Source organism: Cynara cardunculus, assembly GCF_001531365.2.
Source record: "Cynara cardunculus var. scolymus isolate 2C chromosome LG 8, CcrdV1, whole genome shotgun sequence".
NCBI classification, from domain to species: domain Eukaryota; kingdom Viridiplantae; phylum Streptophyta; class Magnoliopsida; order Asterales; family Asteraceae; genus Cynara; species Cynara cardunculus.
In genome coordinates, this window is record NC_037535.1 from 19,623,363 (window position 1) to 19,642,097 (window position 18,735).

The 18,735-nt window shown below is 35.3% G+C and overlaps 2 protein-coding genes and 1 long non-coding RNA gene across 3 annotated transcripts; 2 read left to right on the forward strand and 1 right to left on the reverse strand.

Moving 5' to 3' along the window:
• The first annotated feature begins 1,529 nt into the window (after positions 1-1,529).
• LOC112516984 lies at positions 1,530-2,760 on the forward strand. Its single transcript, XR_003069630.1, has 3 exons — positions 1,530-2,167; positions 2,511-2,606; positions 2,698-2,760. It is a non-coding gene; the product is annotated as an uncharacterized LOC112516984 (long non-coding RNA).
• Positions 2,761-5,426: 2,666 nt separating this feature from the next.
• On the reverse strand, positions 5,427-9,755 carry LOC112516983. Its single transcript, XM_025124264.1, has 6 exons — positions 9,402-9,755; positions 9,220-9,315; positions 7,883-7,923; positions 6,921-7,038; positions 6,115-6,195; positions 5,427-5,816 (listed from the first exon to the last, which is right to left on the reverse strand). The coding sequence occupies exons 1-6, from the start codon at positions 9,621-9,623 to the stop codon at positions 5,760-5,762; spliced, it is 615 nt and encodes a 204-aa protein (XP_024980032.1). The 5' UTR covers positions 9,624-9,755; the 3' UTR covers positions 5,427-5,759.
• A 2,442-nt stretch (positions 9,756-12,197) lies between these two features.
• On the forward strand, positions 12,198-17,900 carry LOC112516752 (beta-ureidopropionase). Its single transcript, XM_025123966.1, has 6 exons — positions 12,198-12,385; positions 14,338-14,445; positions 15,588-15,776; positions 15,867-16,094; positions 16,404-16,628; positions 17,212-17,900. The coding sequence occupies exons 1-6, from the start codon at positions 12,248-12,250 to the stop codon at positions 17,575-17,577; spliced, it is 1,254 nt and encodes a 417-aa protein (XP_024979734.1). The 5' UTR covers positions 12,198-12,247; the 3' UTR covers positions 17,578-17,900.
• The last annotated feature ends 835 nt before the right edge of the window (positions 17,901-18,735 follow it).

Here is an 18,735-nt window from a genome sequence, read left to right on the forward strand (position 1 = left end):
TATATTAATAGCATCATAGAATTTGTTAAGACGTCCAAAACCATCCTATAAACATATTGGAACTCTTTTAGATAAGACATTTTTCTAATGTAACTATTTAAAAGCGTCATAGATTGATGCATTCGTCCATCAAATATCTATCAATATCATTCATATTTTCCAACATATCAATTTGTTGTTACTGCAAAAAAAAATCAATAATTTTTCTTATTAATTAAATTATTTGTCATCATTCTTTGATCGTGAATCTCTCTTGGTAACCTATACGTTTAGTTAAAATGAAACAAAATATAATATCAATAAAAATTATATAAAATTTATACATTATTAATATATATATATATAATTTTATAAAAATTATATATTTGCGGCGGGTTGACGGGTTGGGGGGTTGAGCTAGGCTCAACCCAATTTCAACCCTCCTAATTGACGGGTTAGCGGTTTGGCGGGTAGACGGGTTGAGTTTAATTGGGTTGTTAGCGGGTTGGGTTGAGCGGGTTTCGCGGGTTGACATTTTTTTGTTCACCCCTAACGGAATGTAGTTTTGGAATTAAAATGAAATATTGGTAAATGACTAAAATATTATTACCAAACTAACTATTTAAATTTTTTCGTTTTTTTGTGTAATTTCTTTAATTTGTTTATTTTTATTATAATTTGATTTATGTTTAACAACGAAGTTATTTATTTTTAGTTTAATAATATAATTTTTATCAAAATAACAATTAAGTATTTTATTAAAACTCAATGATTATCTTAATTATATTTTAAATTTATTAGAAGGTACTCGCGCAATGCAGCGAGATACACCTCGATTTCAATATTTCGTTTTATTTTGTCTTCTGTTATAATACGATTTTATATGGTACTGAAAAATTGATAATATTTTTTTTGAATAAAATATAAATTTGAAGGTATCATAAAAATTTGAAAAAAAATGTATCATTTTAGCATAAAATTAAATATTTAAAAGTTCTTGTTTTTTTTTTTATATTTTCTTTAAGTAATTGTTTATTATAATTTAATTTAAATTTAATAACGAAGTCACTTATTTTTTATTTAATAATATAATTTTTTCATAAAAATAATAATTAGTATTTTGTTAGAATTCAATTATTATCGTAAATATATTTTATATTTTTTTATATTTAAAACAAGATATCCATCCATTATTTGATTATGTTTATCTACAATTAGTTACACGAATTCAAACGTATAATTTTAATAAGCTATATATACACACAATTTACTTGTAATATTAAATTTTAAGTAATATATATTAATAAACAATATTTAATATATAAAAAATAATTTTTAAAATTTTTTATCAAATACTTTATAATATAATATAAATACAGATTATATTTAAAATAAAATATTTATTCTACATTTAATTATATTTATTTATATTTAATTACACAAATTCAATAAATGGCCTTAACAATACCCATATTATATCTGTTCCCTGGTTTGAGAGTCAGTCGTACGAAGGTGTTGTTCCGATGGAGCCCCGAATAAGAGGAGATACGTCACGACTGTTAGCTAATACTGCGACCACTCGTACTCGCCACCTGTCGATGTTTCAGCCTCGTCACCGTCGTGGCTTCCATTCTATGCATTGTCGTTAACGTCATCTCCGCCGTCCGATAGATATTCGATGGTATATTTCGATGTTACGCCGTAGTGATTGCGGTTTTTGTGATCGTTGCGGAGACAGAGTGGTCGTTCATCACCAAGGGGTGTTTTAGGTTTAACTTGTTCAAAAACTTCTTATTACCGGTATAGTATTTTTATCCACACACTCAGTTCCCAAGTTCTGGAAGGTTGTCTCTCTTGTTTTATGCGAATATTGATTTTCGTTTTACTTGCGTACAATTATGAGACACTGCAACCCTAAGGTCGTGCCTGATTGGTTTGAGTTGGCTCGAGAGGTGAAAATGCCTGGAGGTTTCGGATTGGGATTCAAATTCCCCTTGTGTCGGATCTTTCAGAAACGTATAAGATGTATGTTGTTAAGTTAGGGGCGCTGTAGATGTATGTGCTCTTGTAGAAGGGGAAAGAAAGTATGCATTGAAAGTGGTGTTTAATTGAACCATGGGGGGCCAAATTGCCTATCCAATGTTACTTTTCAACTAACATAAGGGGTCACTTTGCTTGAAACCTGTTGGTTATGCTTCTTGCCTTCTCATGTTACAATAGGGGTTCAAGAATCGGTATATATGAATAATGAATGCTCTAATTTAGTCCATATACTTGTGTCAGTTTATGTTGCTATGGTTCTATATATCGGTTCAGCTGTTGGCCTAAGCAGCTGAAAGTACAGGTGAAATCTAAATTAGCACCCTTCTGTTGAGATCCAGCCGATGACCCTTTGATTTGTTATGAATGTTAGTACAATTAGTCCTCCACTTCTCGTTACTCTATCATTAACAATGGGGGATTGTAGTTTCTTTTTTCCAGCTATGTTTCCATGATATGCAACAAGCATTTCTTGTTTTTTAACATTGTAGGATCTTGAGCGCCGCCGAGCAGAACTTGAAGCACTGCTGATTGTTGACAATCCACAACTGCCCTCTGCTAAGATGCTACCACGACGGTGAATGAGAGTAAGTGGAACTGTTCTCGACTCTTAGAATGACATACTGAAATCCTTCCATTACGTATGGAATCTGTTGTTTACTTGATGATAATCGCTAGGGAGAGATCAATGAATTCTACAAGTGATCATAGTGGCCAGACTCCTCACCACCGAGCCTACAGACTACAGTTATCAATCAGTTTTTCTGGAACAATTGTCTAGTCCCTCTTAAACTTCTTTTCTAACTTGGTATTTCTTTATAACGCTTTGCTATTCTTGCGTGACCGTTCTATTTGCATCTTTATTCTTGCGGTACTTTAGAATGGATGGCATGCATTTTGTGATCTCTTGTTTTATTTTTGCCTATGTGTTGGACTACTAGGTACACTTTTTCTTGTATCCCCATGATTGTTAGTTTGAAAGGACGTAGGCCATCTTTTTCGATTTTTTGTAAGCAAGGCGCAAACACAAACCCGAGCAAGATCTACTGATCAAACTAAATGTAAATGCCATGTTGACGAAAGGGAGGTGTACGCCATGCCATGCAAAGTCTATGTATCATTGCTTTCAATTGATCAATTTCAAGTTCATATCCCACACAATAATTATTTGATTCTTGTGTTAAAAATTCCGGTCATTTTTTTCATCTTCTTTCCTCTTATTGTTCATTAATAGAGGATGAATAATATCTCCAAGTACGAGGGTATGACAATTTTCAAGTTCTAGAGTTATTTGTCACTCTTTTTAGACTCATTTTCACCCATTCTAGTACCTATTTGGACCTTTAGTTCTTATTGATTCAAGATCAAGAATTATACTTAGAAAAAACAAGGGTGTTCTTGATGTTATTTTATAATTCATCATAGGTGATATTAAAGCATAGACGTAGACGTCTAATGGCGTGACCTAGGCTGCAGGACACGTCGTCCGCATACCACCAGATCTCCTCACGTGTGTTATCAAATATAATAAGGGTGTTTTCGTAAAATGGCGGTTTTCTCGTTTGAACATCTGCCTACATATATAAACGAAGGATCATGTGAGAATAGGAGTTAAGGTGAGAAGTGTAGGAAGGCATTTGGACCTTGATCACTTTTAATCTCAAACCAACTCATGAATTGCATACAAAATGCATAGATAGACAAAGAACAAGGGAACACTGCTAAACGGGATTATGGGTTTCAAGATAAGGGGATGTGGCTTTTCATAAGGGGGCGATGATTGCAACTGGGAATGACTATGAGACTGGAGGTGATGGGGAGACGTTGAAGAGGAGGGGCTACAGGTGGAGAAGGGTTCCGAAGGAGACCGACAAAGTCTTGTATCTGCTTATATGTATAGATATATAGATAGTTATAGATATATTTTATCTTTAATAGAGAAAAGACAAAAAAAACATGCTTAAAAGACCAAAATGATCCCTGAGTTAACTGGATTACCGAATTTATTTAACGACCGTTAGTGAGAGGGACCTTGGTCATAAAAAAATAACAACCATAGAAACCATATCCATAATTTTTTGAGTTTAAGGACGCTAGTCACAATTTATGACATACCACATGGACCAAACCTTTAAATCCGCTCATTTTTTCAAAGATGCTAATGCAGAGAGAAAAAACAAAAATGTTATTAAAGAGCGTCTATATGTACTTGGAAGATAGATTGTTTACCAACAACTGCAGGTGGCAATCTAATCCTTTGACTAGTTAGAACCGATTTTAACGTATACATGGTATAGCCAATTATACTGTTCAAAAACAAAACTTGTAGCTAGTTGTAACTGGTTGATCAGTTATCGTTCCACTTTTCATGTACTTAATATTACTATTACATATTAACAATTTTTATTATTAAATATTTATTATTACCTTAAATTAACTCTAAAACATTGTTTTATAGATTTAATAAACATGTTAAAAAAAATGTTGTTTCCACCAATCAAATATTGTTTTATTAATTTAATTATAAATACAAAAAACAAAAATGAAAACAAAAAACTTAATCTTCTAAATTTCATTAAAAAAAACCCGTAAATACTAAGTAAATAAGATCGATAAAAAAAAGGGAAGTTAATTAAAATGACTATTTTCAAATGTCGGTTTCATCTCTTAATCATTTCTCTCCTAAAATTACCAATATTTCACTAGGTCCGCAAGTGACAGAGCTGCAATTTACAGAGGGGTCAAAGTGAAATAAAAAGTTTCCAAACCAAATCCGCAAGTACAGAGACCAAATCTATAAAGTAGTCATAACACCTCCACAAATTACGGACCTATATCTATTTTACAGATTTGGTCGTGCTTCAATTTTCACTTTGAGCCACCATGAATTGCAAACCTGCCACTTGCGGACCTAGTGACTTTTTGGTGATTTTAGAAAAGAAATTGCTATGAGGTGAAACCACAAGTCAAAAATGGCAATTTTAATTAATTTCTCCACAAAGTTACTAAAAAAAGGAACTCCATTGACCAATCAGATACCGACACATGATAAAAGAAAATCAATTGATCTGTTAACAAAATTCCCGTCCCAACCGGTCCTCTCATAACCGATCAGGTCCGGGCCTATCCCTTTAATCGGTAATCGTTTTGGTTGCCCACCTCCACCAACGAACGTACCCAAATATCCTTTGATTATTCGGTACAATAACATTAAATCTTCATAACTAAGTCATCCTACTTCTGAACGGTAACACTCATTCAATAATGCTCCTCTTACCTTTACGTTAATACTTTTGCACAAGCTAGGGGTCTTAATATAAACAATCGCTCTGTCCTTTTGGGATAGAGGATAGATATGCGCACATCTCACCATCCATACCATACTTTCAAGAGAATGGATGATTCTATTTTCAATGTTGGCTGCTACGTTAAAGTTTCCATAAAATTGAAAAGATGGTACATGGAATTACTGAAACTGTAGAAACAATTCTAGCATCAACAGTGGTAATTACATCTATCAGAAGTTGAATACCGATGGATCAAAATCCAGTTTTTCATACAAGCAAATCTAAAGAATTGATTGATCTCTCCCTAGCGATTATCATCAAGTAAACAACAAATTTAATACGTAATGGAAGGATTTCAGTATGTCATTCTAAGAGTCGAGAACAGTTTCACTCACTCTCATTCATCGTCGTGCTAGCATCTTAGCAGAGGGCAGTTGTGGATTGTCATTTGCGTCATGGGTTGTCAACAATCAGCAGTGCTTCAAGTTCTGCTCGGCGACGCTCAAGATCCTACAATGTTAAAAACAAGAAATGCTTGTTTCATATCATGGAAACATAATTGGAAAAAGGAAACTGCAATCCCCCATTGTTAATGATAGAGTAACGAGAAGTGGAGGACTAATTGTACTAACATTCAAAACAAGTCAAAGGGTCATATCCGGGTTACTGGTAGAGCCAGGGTTCAAACCTCACCAAATGTGAGGAGTGTGCATAAGTATTTTTCATAATAAATATTATATACTACAAAAAACATTCATAACAAACCAAGTAATTTATTTTTACTGGGTAATTAACTTGAATAGCGCACCTCTAGATCTTTAATTGCTTGCTGTGTGGTAATTGCTTTGTTTTGGCGTGCACGCTTGAGAAAACCGATGCAGAGGACTCCCTGAAAATTTCCAAAATTTAGAACAAGCAATTGACCAGCTTACAAGTTGGTGTTATAGGAAAACTTGAAAACACTAATTTTCTTTAAGTTACAAAAGTATAGCAAAACAGGAAACAGAAATGCATGTAACTCAAGGGCATAATGTATGAGAAAAAACACCTTGTATCAGATTCGACACAAAAAGAATAACTTCTCTCAGTCAACAACATATGCGTTTAAACACGAACCACATGAAGTTGTACTAAATTATGCAAATGAGGGTAGATATTAAACTCATATTGAAAATGAAAACACTAAAAAGCATGAGTTCATTGGATATGGGGCAAGATACACTGCAATCAGTTTACCACTTAATAAACCAGGGAGTTCGTAAAACACGGTTAAGATAGTTAAAGTTGAAAAAATTTCTGTCTCGTCTTATCTTCTTATAAAGGGTTGCCTTCCTTCAATGCATTTTTACTACCATTGATTTCACAAAATACAATAAAATCCTAGAAACCTCCATTGATTTATGGAAAATTGCTAAACCACATAAGTATCATGTTCATTTTTTTTGCTTCTGCAATCACTATTGTGTGTGTGACTATCAATTGTCAACCCTAACATAATTTAGTTAATCCCAGATGAATTCTAGGATCCTTTTCCAATAGCATGCTTACTATGTACCAAAAAGTAATCATTCGCCATTATTTAGAGCTCTGCTTGATATTGTTCATTTGTCTTACCGAAATAACGTATATCAGGCCACAAGAAAGGAGCGTGTAACTTGCTATGTCCCTGAGAAGGAGAACCTCATGCCGCTCCCCATATACCTCAGGATAAGCTCTTGTCATAACAGCAACACTGAAGTAAAATAGAACCAATAATTTCCATGAGATATATTAGGTAGCAAGAATTCAAAAAGGCATATAGTACTCCTTCAGGTCCCAAGTCAGTATCCCCTTTGACTTGGAACACCTATTCTGTAAGCTAAATAAACATATAAACACCATGTAGAGGTAGTTTTTACTTATGTCCTAACTGGATCTCAACAGAAGGGTGCTAATAAATTTTGTGTAGGATACCAAATAAGTCTTGAAAGCCCTTCTGAAGAAGGATAAATGGTTAAGACCTAAAATTATGTTAAATGTTCAAAAACATCAAGACCGATATATTTCAAAAATTAAGGACTACAAAATGTTTGATGTCATGAAGAGGTCACATAGGAAAGAGCATCCATTAAATAAATAAACATGCATAGGGAGCATTATCCTTACAATTTGTGTAAGAATTTGTTTTGGAAGGAACACATGCTACATGATACATACAGCCACTGAAACTGGTCAATGACAATAAGAAAAATGACCCTCAATGGCCAATGAAGAAGAAACTGTTATCCATTGTTCTCAGTTGTGCCAACAAAATTTTATGCAGGCATCATTTTTATGAGCACTTACAACGTGATTCACGTTTGCATTATGATCAGATGAAAGATATGCAACTCGGAGATCATGCATTGTATACTTTGAATGGAAATCATATCAAGTACCCAGAATAGGAGGCATATATTATAATATTGTGGATAGGGTAGACAATGTGATCAGGCTATTGACTTTATCAGGCAAAAGCATTACTTGATTTAGCAATATGGAGCTTTGAATATATGTGGAAGGCATCAAAATGTTAAGTAAAGTAAATTTGGGCTTACAAGATTTGCAGCATGCCCCTGCCTGCCCAATACTCCAGCACCTGCAACACGTTAATGAAGCTTGAATCAGCAAATTGGAAAAGCTCATAATGGTAAGAATCTGACATCATGGCAGTACTATATTTGAATCATCTACAAAGGACTAATTCAGATTTCACCTGTACTTTCAGCTGCTTAGCCAACACCTGAACTGATATATAGAACTGTAGCAACATAAACTGATAAAAGTATATGACTAAATTAAAGCATTAATTATTCATATACTGATTCTTGCATCCCTATTGTAAACAATGTAAAGTGACCCCTTCTGTTAGTTGAAAAGTAGCATTGAATAGGCAATATGACCTTGCATGGTTCAAGTAAACAACACTTTTAATGAATACTTGCTGGCCCTTTTACATGAGAACATAAATCCTAAATTAGAGCATTGACCATTCATATCCTGATTCTTGAACCCCTATTGCAACATGAAAAGAGGAGGAAGCATAACCAATAGGTTTCAAGTAAAGTGATCCCTTCTGTTAGTTGAAAAGTAGCATCAGATAGGCGATTTGGCCCCCATGGTTCAATTAAACACCACTTTCAATGCATGCTTGCTGGAAACTTCTACAAGAGCACATACATTCTATCAACTGCAGAAGCCCCAAGATTAAAATGAACAGTACCTTGAAAAGCCTACTCCAAATACAGAGATCACCAACACATCCAACAATAACTTAATTGGGTCCTATTTTCTTTTAAATTTCGTTTGTTGGTCAAGAGTCCCATTTCGGACCATAAATAGTTTCGAGGAAATTAAAACAAGTATGCATTATTCAGGAAAATACTAGTACAACTATCGAACAATTTGGCTTACAGATCCTTTGGACAGGATGAGGAGAACATTGCATATCTCCTTGGTCTTTCCTTTATAATCACCAGACCATTCATCCAAAGAGGCATGTAAGAACTAAGAACATTCCATCTACTCTTGAATCTTGATCCAACTCCAACTTCTCTAGGTTTGGAGTTCAGATGACACGTTATATATTAATCTACATACTGTTTGGCGCTTGCCCTATTTTATCTGGTTCTTCTTCTCCGTATTTACTTAAAATCGTCCTACAAAATAATACCATGCCACAGTGCTATTATTTGCGTTTGGTATGCAATGAATGGGCGGTTGCAGTGTTCCCCAAACCTTATCCATGACTCCATGGATTTCTCCAACTTTTTGCTTTAAGTTTTAATGTCAAGGTAACTCGCAAACTAATCTTCCATTGATGATGTATACAGTTCCTCATAATTGTACGCAAGTTAAACGAAAATCGATATTTGCATAAAACAAGAGAGACAACCTTCCAGAACTTGATGATGAACGACCACTCTGTCTCCGCAACAATCACAAAAATCGCAATCCCCACGGCGTAACATCGAAATATACCATCAAATATCTACGGAAAACATAACACAACAGCAGTTTTAGCTAGGAATGTATCACTATACGTGTAGAGAAAGAAAAACAGATAAAACGGCATACATCTGATACGTTTCTGAAAGATCGGACGGCGGAAATGACATTAACGACAATGCATAGAATGGAAGCCAAGACGGTGACGAGGCTGAAACATCGACAGGTAGCGAGTATCGGGTCGGGTTTGGCCCTGATTCTGGTGTTGTTGCCGGTGGTGTTTGATGAACTAGTGGTCGCAGTATTAGCTAACGGTTGTGACGCATCTCCTTTCTCGATATCTCTCGCCATATTTTCCGGCGAACTTCTCCGGTTCCCGGAACTACAGAACCGCCGGTTATCGAATTAGGAAAAGGGCTTTCGGGGGTTGCTTTCTCTCCAGCGGGTTTTGGTTGTCACGGATCGTTATTGGTTAATTTCGGTAAAACGGATCAGTATAAGTTAGTTTGGGTAAATTACATTAATTTCCCCTGACTTATGTTTAATCTACAGTTTACATCCCTTTACTTTGGAAGTTGCCATCATTTTGCCTAAAACAAACTATTTTATCCCTATTTGGTTTATCATAGTTAAATTGATTTAACGATGTCGGAAATTTAATTACATCGAATCTACTATTATTGTTACATTAAAATCTTGTATAACATCTGACCGTTAAGACGTTGGATGTGATGCAAATATAACTATAATCTATTTTCGTTGTTTAGCAAGTTTGGTTTAGTGACACATTCCTATGGTGGCTGATGAAAGTTTTGCATACATCTAGTGGTGGTTAGAAACGTGTTTTCGAACCATTTCCTTGGTCATGAGTTTAACTAAGGATGGTGGGGAACCCGACTCACCCGACCTGAACGAGGACGAGGATTCCTCGTGAAAACGGGTCTCGAGGCCGGGGCCTGAGATCATCGGTAGACTCAAACTGGTATTGGGGTCGGGGCAGAGTATTGTACCTCCCGCCCCGTACTCGTTATACTATATTCATTTAATAGTATTTGGGCTTTGGAAATTCTGATAGTGGATCTCTGTTGTTGACTTGCCGTTAGACTTCAAATAATACGAAATTAAAAGGAAATGGTCCAAATGGATCCATTGACCGGTGTTTGACGGGGGACGGGATGTTAGTCCCTGTACCCACCGGGGAGCGGGACCAAGGCCGGGGGCTGTTGCTAAAAACCGGGGTTGGGGATTACAAAATCCGCTCCATCCTCGCCCTGTTGCCATGCCTAAGTTTAACATGGAATCACCAAGTGTTCGTTTGGGATTAGGTTCTATTTCAATCTTATGTCTGGTTTAAAGAAAAGTTTTAAATTGAAATCCCACAAATATTGAATATAGAAATCTCATCAAGATAGTTGATATGTAACGAGATTTCATCAGATTTGTTGCGATAATGCTTTAAAATATGTTAAAACACTCTCTTGTAATTGTTTATAATTTGTTTATATAAATTATCTATAAAGAATGAAATTCAATTTCATCCCAAATTTTACAAACATAACAACATCAAATATTTCAAATTATTTCACAAAATCCAAATTCCTCAAAATTATTCTGTCAACCCAAATACCACCTTTATGGGACATTTGGTTTGACAAAATATTTCGAGTGGTTTAGATTTCACTCAAGATTTGAATTCAAAAATTTTGGTGTGTTTGGTTCGTAGGATTTGAAATGAAATTGAATTTCATTCTTTATAAATAATTTGTAAAATAATTAAATTATTTTTTTATTAATTGATTATTACAAAACAAATGTTTTTTAATATATTTTAAAACATTATAATCAACGGATGAAATACCAACCGCTCCCATAGAATTTCAAAACCCTATGTTTGTGAAATTTCAAATCAGAAATTTTTTGAAACCAAATATAGGATTGAGATTAAATTCAATTCCAAATTCAGTCAAATCCCGCAAAACAAACGGGACCATGATTTTTTATAGTATCAATTTAAAAACATTTCATAGCATCAACCATCAACCACTGTCACCCAACTTAAAATCAACAACATTAAGGGGTCGTTTACTAAATGCTTACCAGGTAAGTACTTACTGAGCAATTTTCCTTACCAGATAAACATGGCAAGGGGCAAAAATCTTACCCGGTAAAAGCGATGATAAGAATGGAGAGTCTTACCTAGTAAGTGAGGTTGACGACTCTTACCCGGGTAAACGCTTACCAGGTAAATTGTTGCATAAGATACGTTTTGATGTACTACAATCTTACCCGATAAAATAAATTATAATGTTGACTATTAATGGTAAGCGCTTACCGGGTAAGCATTTAGGTAAACGGCCCCTAAGACCAACCTGTAGGTTTATGTATAGTTAATGGAACCAATATTATAAGTCATTCAAAAGTAGAGTTATACACGGGTGTGACTGCCCGCTAGACCTGTCCTGTCTGGCTCACTAGAAAGCGTGCTTGGACTACCATGTTCGAATAAATGGATGTGTCCGAACTAACTTGTTTAAATTAATGGACAAACATGGATGGGGGTGTTATTCGGGCGGTTAAATCGGTTTTCAGTTTATTCAGTTTGGATTAATTGGTTTTTAACTGTTTTTTAAACTAACCAATAACCAAACCAAATAAGGTTCAGTTTAATCAGTTTTAGGTTATTCGCTTCGGTAACTGGTTAAACCAAATAAGAATTCATATTTTTTGTTGGACACTTGCTAAAATAATTTTTTCATAAGTCAAAAGGGTTTAACATCTTTAAAAAAAATTTATTACTGGTTTGACACCGGTATAAATTGTTTTTCTAAACAATCAAAAGTGTTTATTACCGAATAAATCAAAAAAGTTGGTTTTTATCCAAACACCCCTTAAATATAAAAGTATTTTTGTTCCGCAAATGGTGAGCTCTATTCACTCGTCCAAGAGAGTTTCAACACGAATCTCCAGGAAGAAAAATGGAGAGGAAGGAAGAAGTTGGAAAAGAAAATGGAAATTCAGAAGAAGGATCACAAACCCTAAGAGATGGTTCGATTTGTGGATTTGAATCTCTTTCTCGTCTCCTCGAATCGTCCCTTTCTCCCCAAGCTTTCAAGGTAACTATCGTGTGTGTGTGTTTCTACCGACTGCACGAGTGTTTAATCTTTGTTTATTAATTCGTTTGAGTTTCATTGCTTCAATCGGATGGATTGATGCTTGCTATGTTTCAATTTTATTGTATAAATCGGCTTACTCTTTTCAGCGGAGTTAGTGAAAACTAGAACATTGATTTGATGGATGATTGCTTATGATTTAAGGCCAAATAAATTAGCGTTGATCTGTATTTTACGGTTAAGGCAGAGAATGAACTGGGGAATTGAATTTACTAAATGAAGGTTACAATCAAGCTATTTATACACCAACACTTATCGAAAACTAACAGTTACCAAAATTGAACTCTGATAACAGATGTAGTTGACCCGCAAATAACCTGTTTATGATCTCATAAGGAGATTAAAAGTTGATGTTATGTACTTCTCTGAGTTCTTTCGTTTTTGAAATTTGAACTATGCCTGTTGGATTCAAGGTTGATATGGATCTATTATTAAATTCTCGAAAGATGCTGCACGTCGACTTCTGAAGTCAATTGAGTTGCAGTTCATTCTCAAATTGGTATGGGTGTTTAATTTTTTCTGGGAAGTGTTTCTTAACTAGTTAAATTTTCATAACCAGTACTTAAATGAAGTAATCCTGAGCAAAATCCAATTCAATTTTGTGATTGTGCAATAACTGATCTGACACAATAATCGAAGTGTAGGCCATATTCTGAAAGGGAGAGACGAACGTGGATTTAGATGGTTATCAAATATCGCTATTACTTTATACTTTGTAGGTCCGTGTCAAAATTTGAAGTCGAAAAGTAGTAACGTAAATCACTTGTAAACTTCTTTTTTTGTTTTCTTGGTGGGGTAAAGGGAGAATCTATCCTTTCAACACCTTTAGTCTTGAGTTCTGGGCCCTATGGCTATTCTTTCTAGGTTCTAGCACTTCAATTCATTTTTAGTCTCCAACAAGACTTATATTACATAATAACATGAGAAATGATTAATTTGACCATGAAAGTAAAACAATAAATACTTGTGGGACAAAGGTAGCATGAAATTGCTGATCATTTGGAAACTAACAATGACCAGAAGTCACCTGGATGATCTTGAAGAGGTGCAATATGTACAGGAATTGTTAACCCTACAAATCAATCACTTAAGAGTTCTTTTTTAAATGCTAACAATCAGAAATGATACTGTCTGTATAGAATTGGGAAATCCTGAAAGTATTCATAGCGGTATTAGGCTTGCATTTATATTTTTCGCTAATCTGCATTAAATAAGCCAAAAATTGTTGGTCTGGTCTTGATCCTGCATTATTTTTCACTTGTTTGAGGAGTTTTAAGTTCTTTATTTAGTTACGCTCTCCCCATCCTAAAATAACTACATCAACTTCTTTTTAGGATTTTCTATACTAAATGAAACATTTTTCCTTTGGACAAAACTCCAATCAAATCTACCTCTTTACCCATCAACAGTCATTACAAAATTACAAATAGCAAGCATCGTAGTCCACAGATTCACATGTTTTCTATTTTAGGTGTTTATTAATAGTCAAACAATCCATTCATGTATATAATGCAACAACTTCGGTTGCTAAATTAAACTAAGCAGCCCTTTTCTCTAATACATAATCTTAAGATAAGCAACCACAAGGGTGGTGCCTGATTGGTTTGAGCTTGGCTCCAAAGGTCAAAAGTACCAGGAGGTCCCAGGCTCAAATCCAAGGAGAAATAAAAATCCCCTTGTGGCCACGGAGGTTCAAATGCGATGACTATGGGCTATCTGCAAAGCAGGTGGTCGCCCTGGGATTAGTCGGCTTGCATAGCGGGTTGGATATCCAGGTTAATCAAAAAAAATCTTAAGATAAGCAAGGACAAAGGGAATATCTTAGGGCGATTTTGCATTGTTAGTTTTTGGATTGTGTTGTTTTCTTGATGATGTAAATTGCAACTCTTTTGCAGGAGGTCAGCCGCATGCTTATTGGACTGAATTGTGGAAAAGCACTTGAGCCCTTGGAAATAGTAGAAACCGCCAAAGGGTTGTCTTCACAACATGATTTTGATATTCAGGTAGGCAGTTATGTCCAACTGCTCCATCTGGACAGTTAAGTAATTACTTAATCATGTAACCAGTAGCGAGTCAGGGAATTCTTTTGCGGGGGTGTAAAATCTTTTATTCCCCCGTACACAAACTTACTTGGATCAATATGTTATGTAGTTTCAGTTAACTATATAAGGGGAAAAGTATCCAAGTATACTCGGGCTACATACAAACCAAATTTTGGAATGGGATCAAAAGAATTAAATTAGAAAAATGACTAAAAGAGCCAATGTATTTTAGTTTCACTTTTTGACATGTCATTTCTCATGATCATTCTAAATAATTTACTTGTGACCTGATCTATTACTTGGATTCTCTTCTGCCAGGAATGTTAACTTGCTTTATTGAAAACATGGAACTCACTTATTTAGGCCACATACCATTTTCATTTTGTGGTTCTCACTTAGACTTGGGTGCATCCACATGTACACCCATTCAACTCATAGGTACAAGTGTTGGTCACAAAGTACCAGTGATTTCTTTTGGTTCTTGATAAGGTGACTTGTACTTCTGCTCCCATGGGTATGCCTGTAAAATGAGAAGCAAATCTTAACCAAACTTTTGATTCCAAGCAAGACCAAGAACTCATAAATAGCACCATGATAAAGTTAAAATCAAGCGTTACTAGTGAATTTTATAAAATTCGCTTACAGAACAGTAAAAGTTAAATCAGAGGATATTGTACGAAATAACTATATTGTTTATTTGAACGTTTAATTTATATTTTACTTAAAGCATTGAGGGAAGATTAGTAACCGACAATATGTAATAATTACGTCTACATCTAGCCAACAGGTTGGGTCCAAAAGTATCTACAATTTTTGGAATCTCAAAGTGATCACCCGGTACCCATATGGTTTGTACACACACTCCTGGTATCCACAGGTGTGGGTGAATTTTCCCATGTCTTCTTCCACTTATATGATGCGTGAATAATGCAGAGAAAAAAAGAATATGGGACCCAAATAATGATGAAGGAAACTAGAATGAATTATATTATATAATATTTTTGATAATGATTAGAAATGACGGTTCATTGTGGTACTTTGTCAGAAACAGATCTCTTTATATAAATGTATGATCCATTAATGGTTTTCAATTTATGTTGCAGGCATTCAGCTTTCATGCCGACAAGGAATTACTGAGAGAACCTCGTGTAGTGCGAGTTGGACTCATTCAAAACTCCATTGCTGTGCCAACAACTGTACCCTTTCTTGAGCAGAAGAAAGCTATCTTTGAGAAACTGAAACCCATCATTGACGCAGCAGGTGCGTCAGGGGTCAACATATTGTGTCTACAAGTGAGCTCCAATATAACACTTAACTCCTGTTGATAAACTTGGTTTCCCTTGATCTTTGAATTAAGCCACCACTATATAACTGAAATACAGGAGGCATGGATGATGCCTTTTGCATTTTGCACTCGTGAGAAAAGATGGTGTGAATTTGCTGAGCCCATAGATGGAGAATCAACACAATATCTTCAAGGTTTTGCAAGGAAATATAACATGGTCATAGTAAGCCCAATACTCGAGAGAGATTTGATACATGGGGAAACTATCTGGAATACGGCAGTTATAATTGGGAACAATGGTAACATAATTGGCAAGCACAGGAAGGTAACTTTTTCTTAATTTATTTCTATTTTTTATCAAGCGAATAACTTTTTGCAAACAAATTATTATTGTTCTTATGAAACGCGAAATGAACGCATTGAAACACAGCATATAAGTGAGGATTTTGAGTGAACTGTGAAAATGTAAATGCAAAAACCATTACATCATTTTCTTTCAAAATACTGTTCTCTTTGTGATTTCAGAAAAATGATTGTGTGTTCGCAGTTAGAAGCCAAGTTTAATGGTTTGAAATAGTTACTCTTTACTCTTCATCTTCGTAATGCTAAAAAGTTCTTGCAACTCAAATGGCAGAATCATATACCCCGGGTTGGAGATTTCAATGAGAGTACATATTATATGGAGGGTAATACCGGACACCCTGTGTTTGAGACAGCCTATGGAAAGATTGGTGTCAACATATGCTATGGAAGGCATCATCCTTTAAACTGGTTAGTTTTCGGCTTAAATGGTGCAGAAATTGTCTTCAATCCATCTGCCACTGTCGGTGAACTCAGTGAGCCAATGTGGCCCATCGAGGTACTGTCGTATTCTTCACTTTGTTCCCTTCTCTTAGGAGCATTTGTCTTTCTTACCGAGTTACCGGTCATACCTACATCTACATGTTTAAGCTGCTATATACATTACTTCTACTTGTATTATATGTTTTACCTTCTAACATAGTCTACTTGCACACCATTGAATCGTGCTCACACAATCAAATCATTATTTCTACCTGTTATATTTCTCGATTACCTGTTATGTTACCTATCTTATTGTCTGCTTGCACACACCTTGCGTCGTGCACAAGCCGGGGTTCTTCACGGAAACAGCCTCTCGATCCCAGTGGTTTCCAGTCTCTACTTTTGAGTATATACTGGTTTGGTTTGGTTCATTTGTCTTTGTAATGCAAATGAATTGTTGCTTTTGCGAAAATAACATATACACTTGCAAAAATGAGCGATTATGGGCAAAAGGTGACAACTATGATGGTTCAACCTGTTTATTCTTGAGAAAAGTTTTTGTTGGCATTTCTATCAATGAAAAGGGAAGCACGATGGTTCAAGAAGTCAGCACGGCCTTTTCTTTAACTTGAATCGCTCTGCACACTTTTTCTTTCCAGGCACGAAATGCGGCAATAGCAAATAGTTACTTTGTAGGGTCCATCAATCGGGTTGGTACGGAGGTATTCCCGAACCCATTCACATCAGGAGACGGAAAGCCGCAGCATGCAGATTTTGGTCATTTCTACGGTTCAAGTCATGTTTCGGCACCAGATGCTTCATGTACACCATCTCTTTCTAGGAACAGAGACGGGTTGTTGATATCGGACATGGATCTTAACCTATGCAGGCAGTTAAAGGACAAATGGGGGTTCCGTATGACGGCTAGGTACGAATTATATGCCGACATGCTTTCGAGATACGTGAAGCCCGACTTTGAGCCCCAGATCATTTCCGATCCCCTGTTGCATAAGAACCATCTCTGAAAGTCGAAAAATGTCGTTCAAGTGTTGACAGTTGAAAATAGGTTCTGGGGTCTTGTAAAGAAAAGCATTTGTGTATTATGGGATGATAATCATTATGCAAAAGGAGTTTGGTGTGATGTTCATTTAATAATTTTGTAATTTGCAACTCAAAATAATGTTTGGTTGGTTTGTGTATGTGGCCTATTTAGGGATGTTTAATCACATAATTCGTGGTAGTTTTTGTATAGGGTTGTATAAAAACTCGATCAGTTAACTGATCTGTCTTGCATTCAACTTGTAAAATGGATCGATGATCTCACTTGTAAAATGCGTTTTATTGTTTTGATGACTTTTATTTAATTTTTAATTGAGTTGTTGAGCTTTTGGTTCGGTTTTGACTTAAATGAGTCTTGGGGACTTTTTAGTCCAATTTAAATTTCTCTATGTCGAACTTTTGGAGTTATATGCATTTGTGGCATATTTATTTGTAAATTACTTTTTTTAGGTGTGTTGGTCATGTATTTGGAGTCATGTAATTTAGACTGTGCATTTGTGTCAGTTGTGTTTTGTCAAGTAAGCAGTTTTGATGTTCTCAGTTTGAGCCCTTTGGTTACAATAAGAGAGAAGCTTTGATGTTCTCTTTTTGGTATATTTTGTTCGGGACAAATGAGGAGTTTTGATATTCTCACTTTAGAACCTTTGATTGTAGGCAAGTGAAGAGTTTTGATGTTCCTATCTTATAACTTGGGGAATGACTAAGTAAGGAGTTTTGATGTTCTTATCTTAGCCCCCTATAGAGTAATTGCCAAGGCATGTATGATGGGGGTGATTTACTCGTCAACATCTCGATGTAGCTTACTTAGTGTTCCATCACTTGATGGAAACGGGTCTCTCCCGTCATCGAAAGGTGTTATTTTTGGATAATGTATTATTCGTGTCTTTGATGTTATTTTGGGAACATAGTGCATTCATACTTTATGTCTTGATATCTTGGAACTTATCCATGTTTTATTATTTGGGCCATTGAACTTTATTCATGTTCTTTGGATGTTTTATCCATGTTTTTAGTATTTGAAATATAAATCTCATTCACATTTTGGGTGAGTATTGAGTTTTGACTTTCTGCTAAAATAGGTGATTTGGTCGCCAAGTTTTCATCATGAAAATGACAATCTTGTG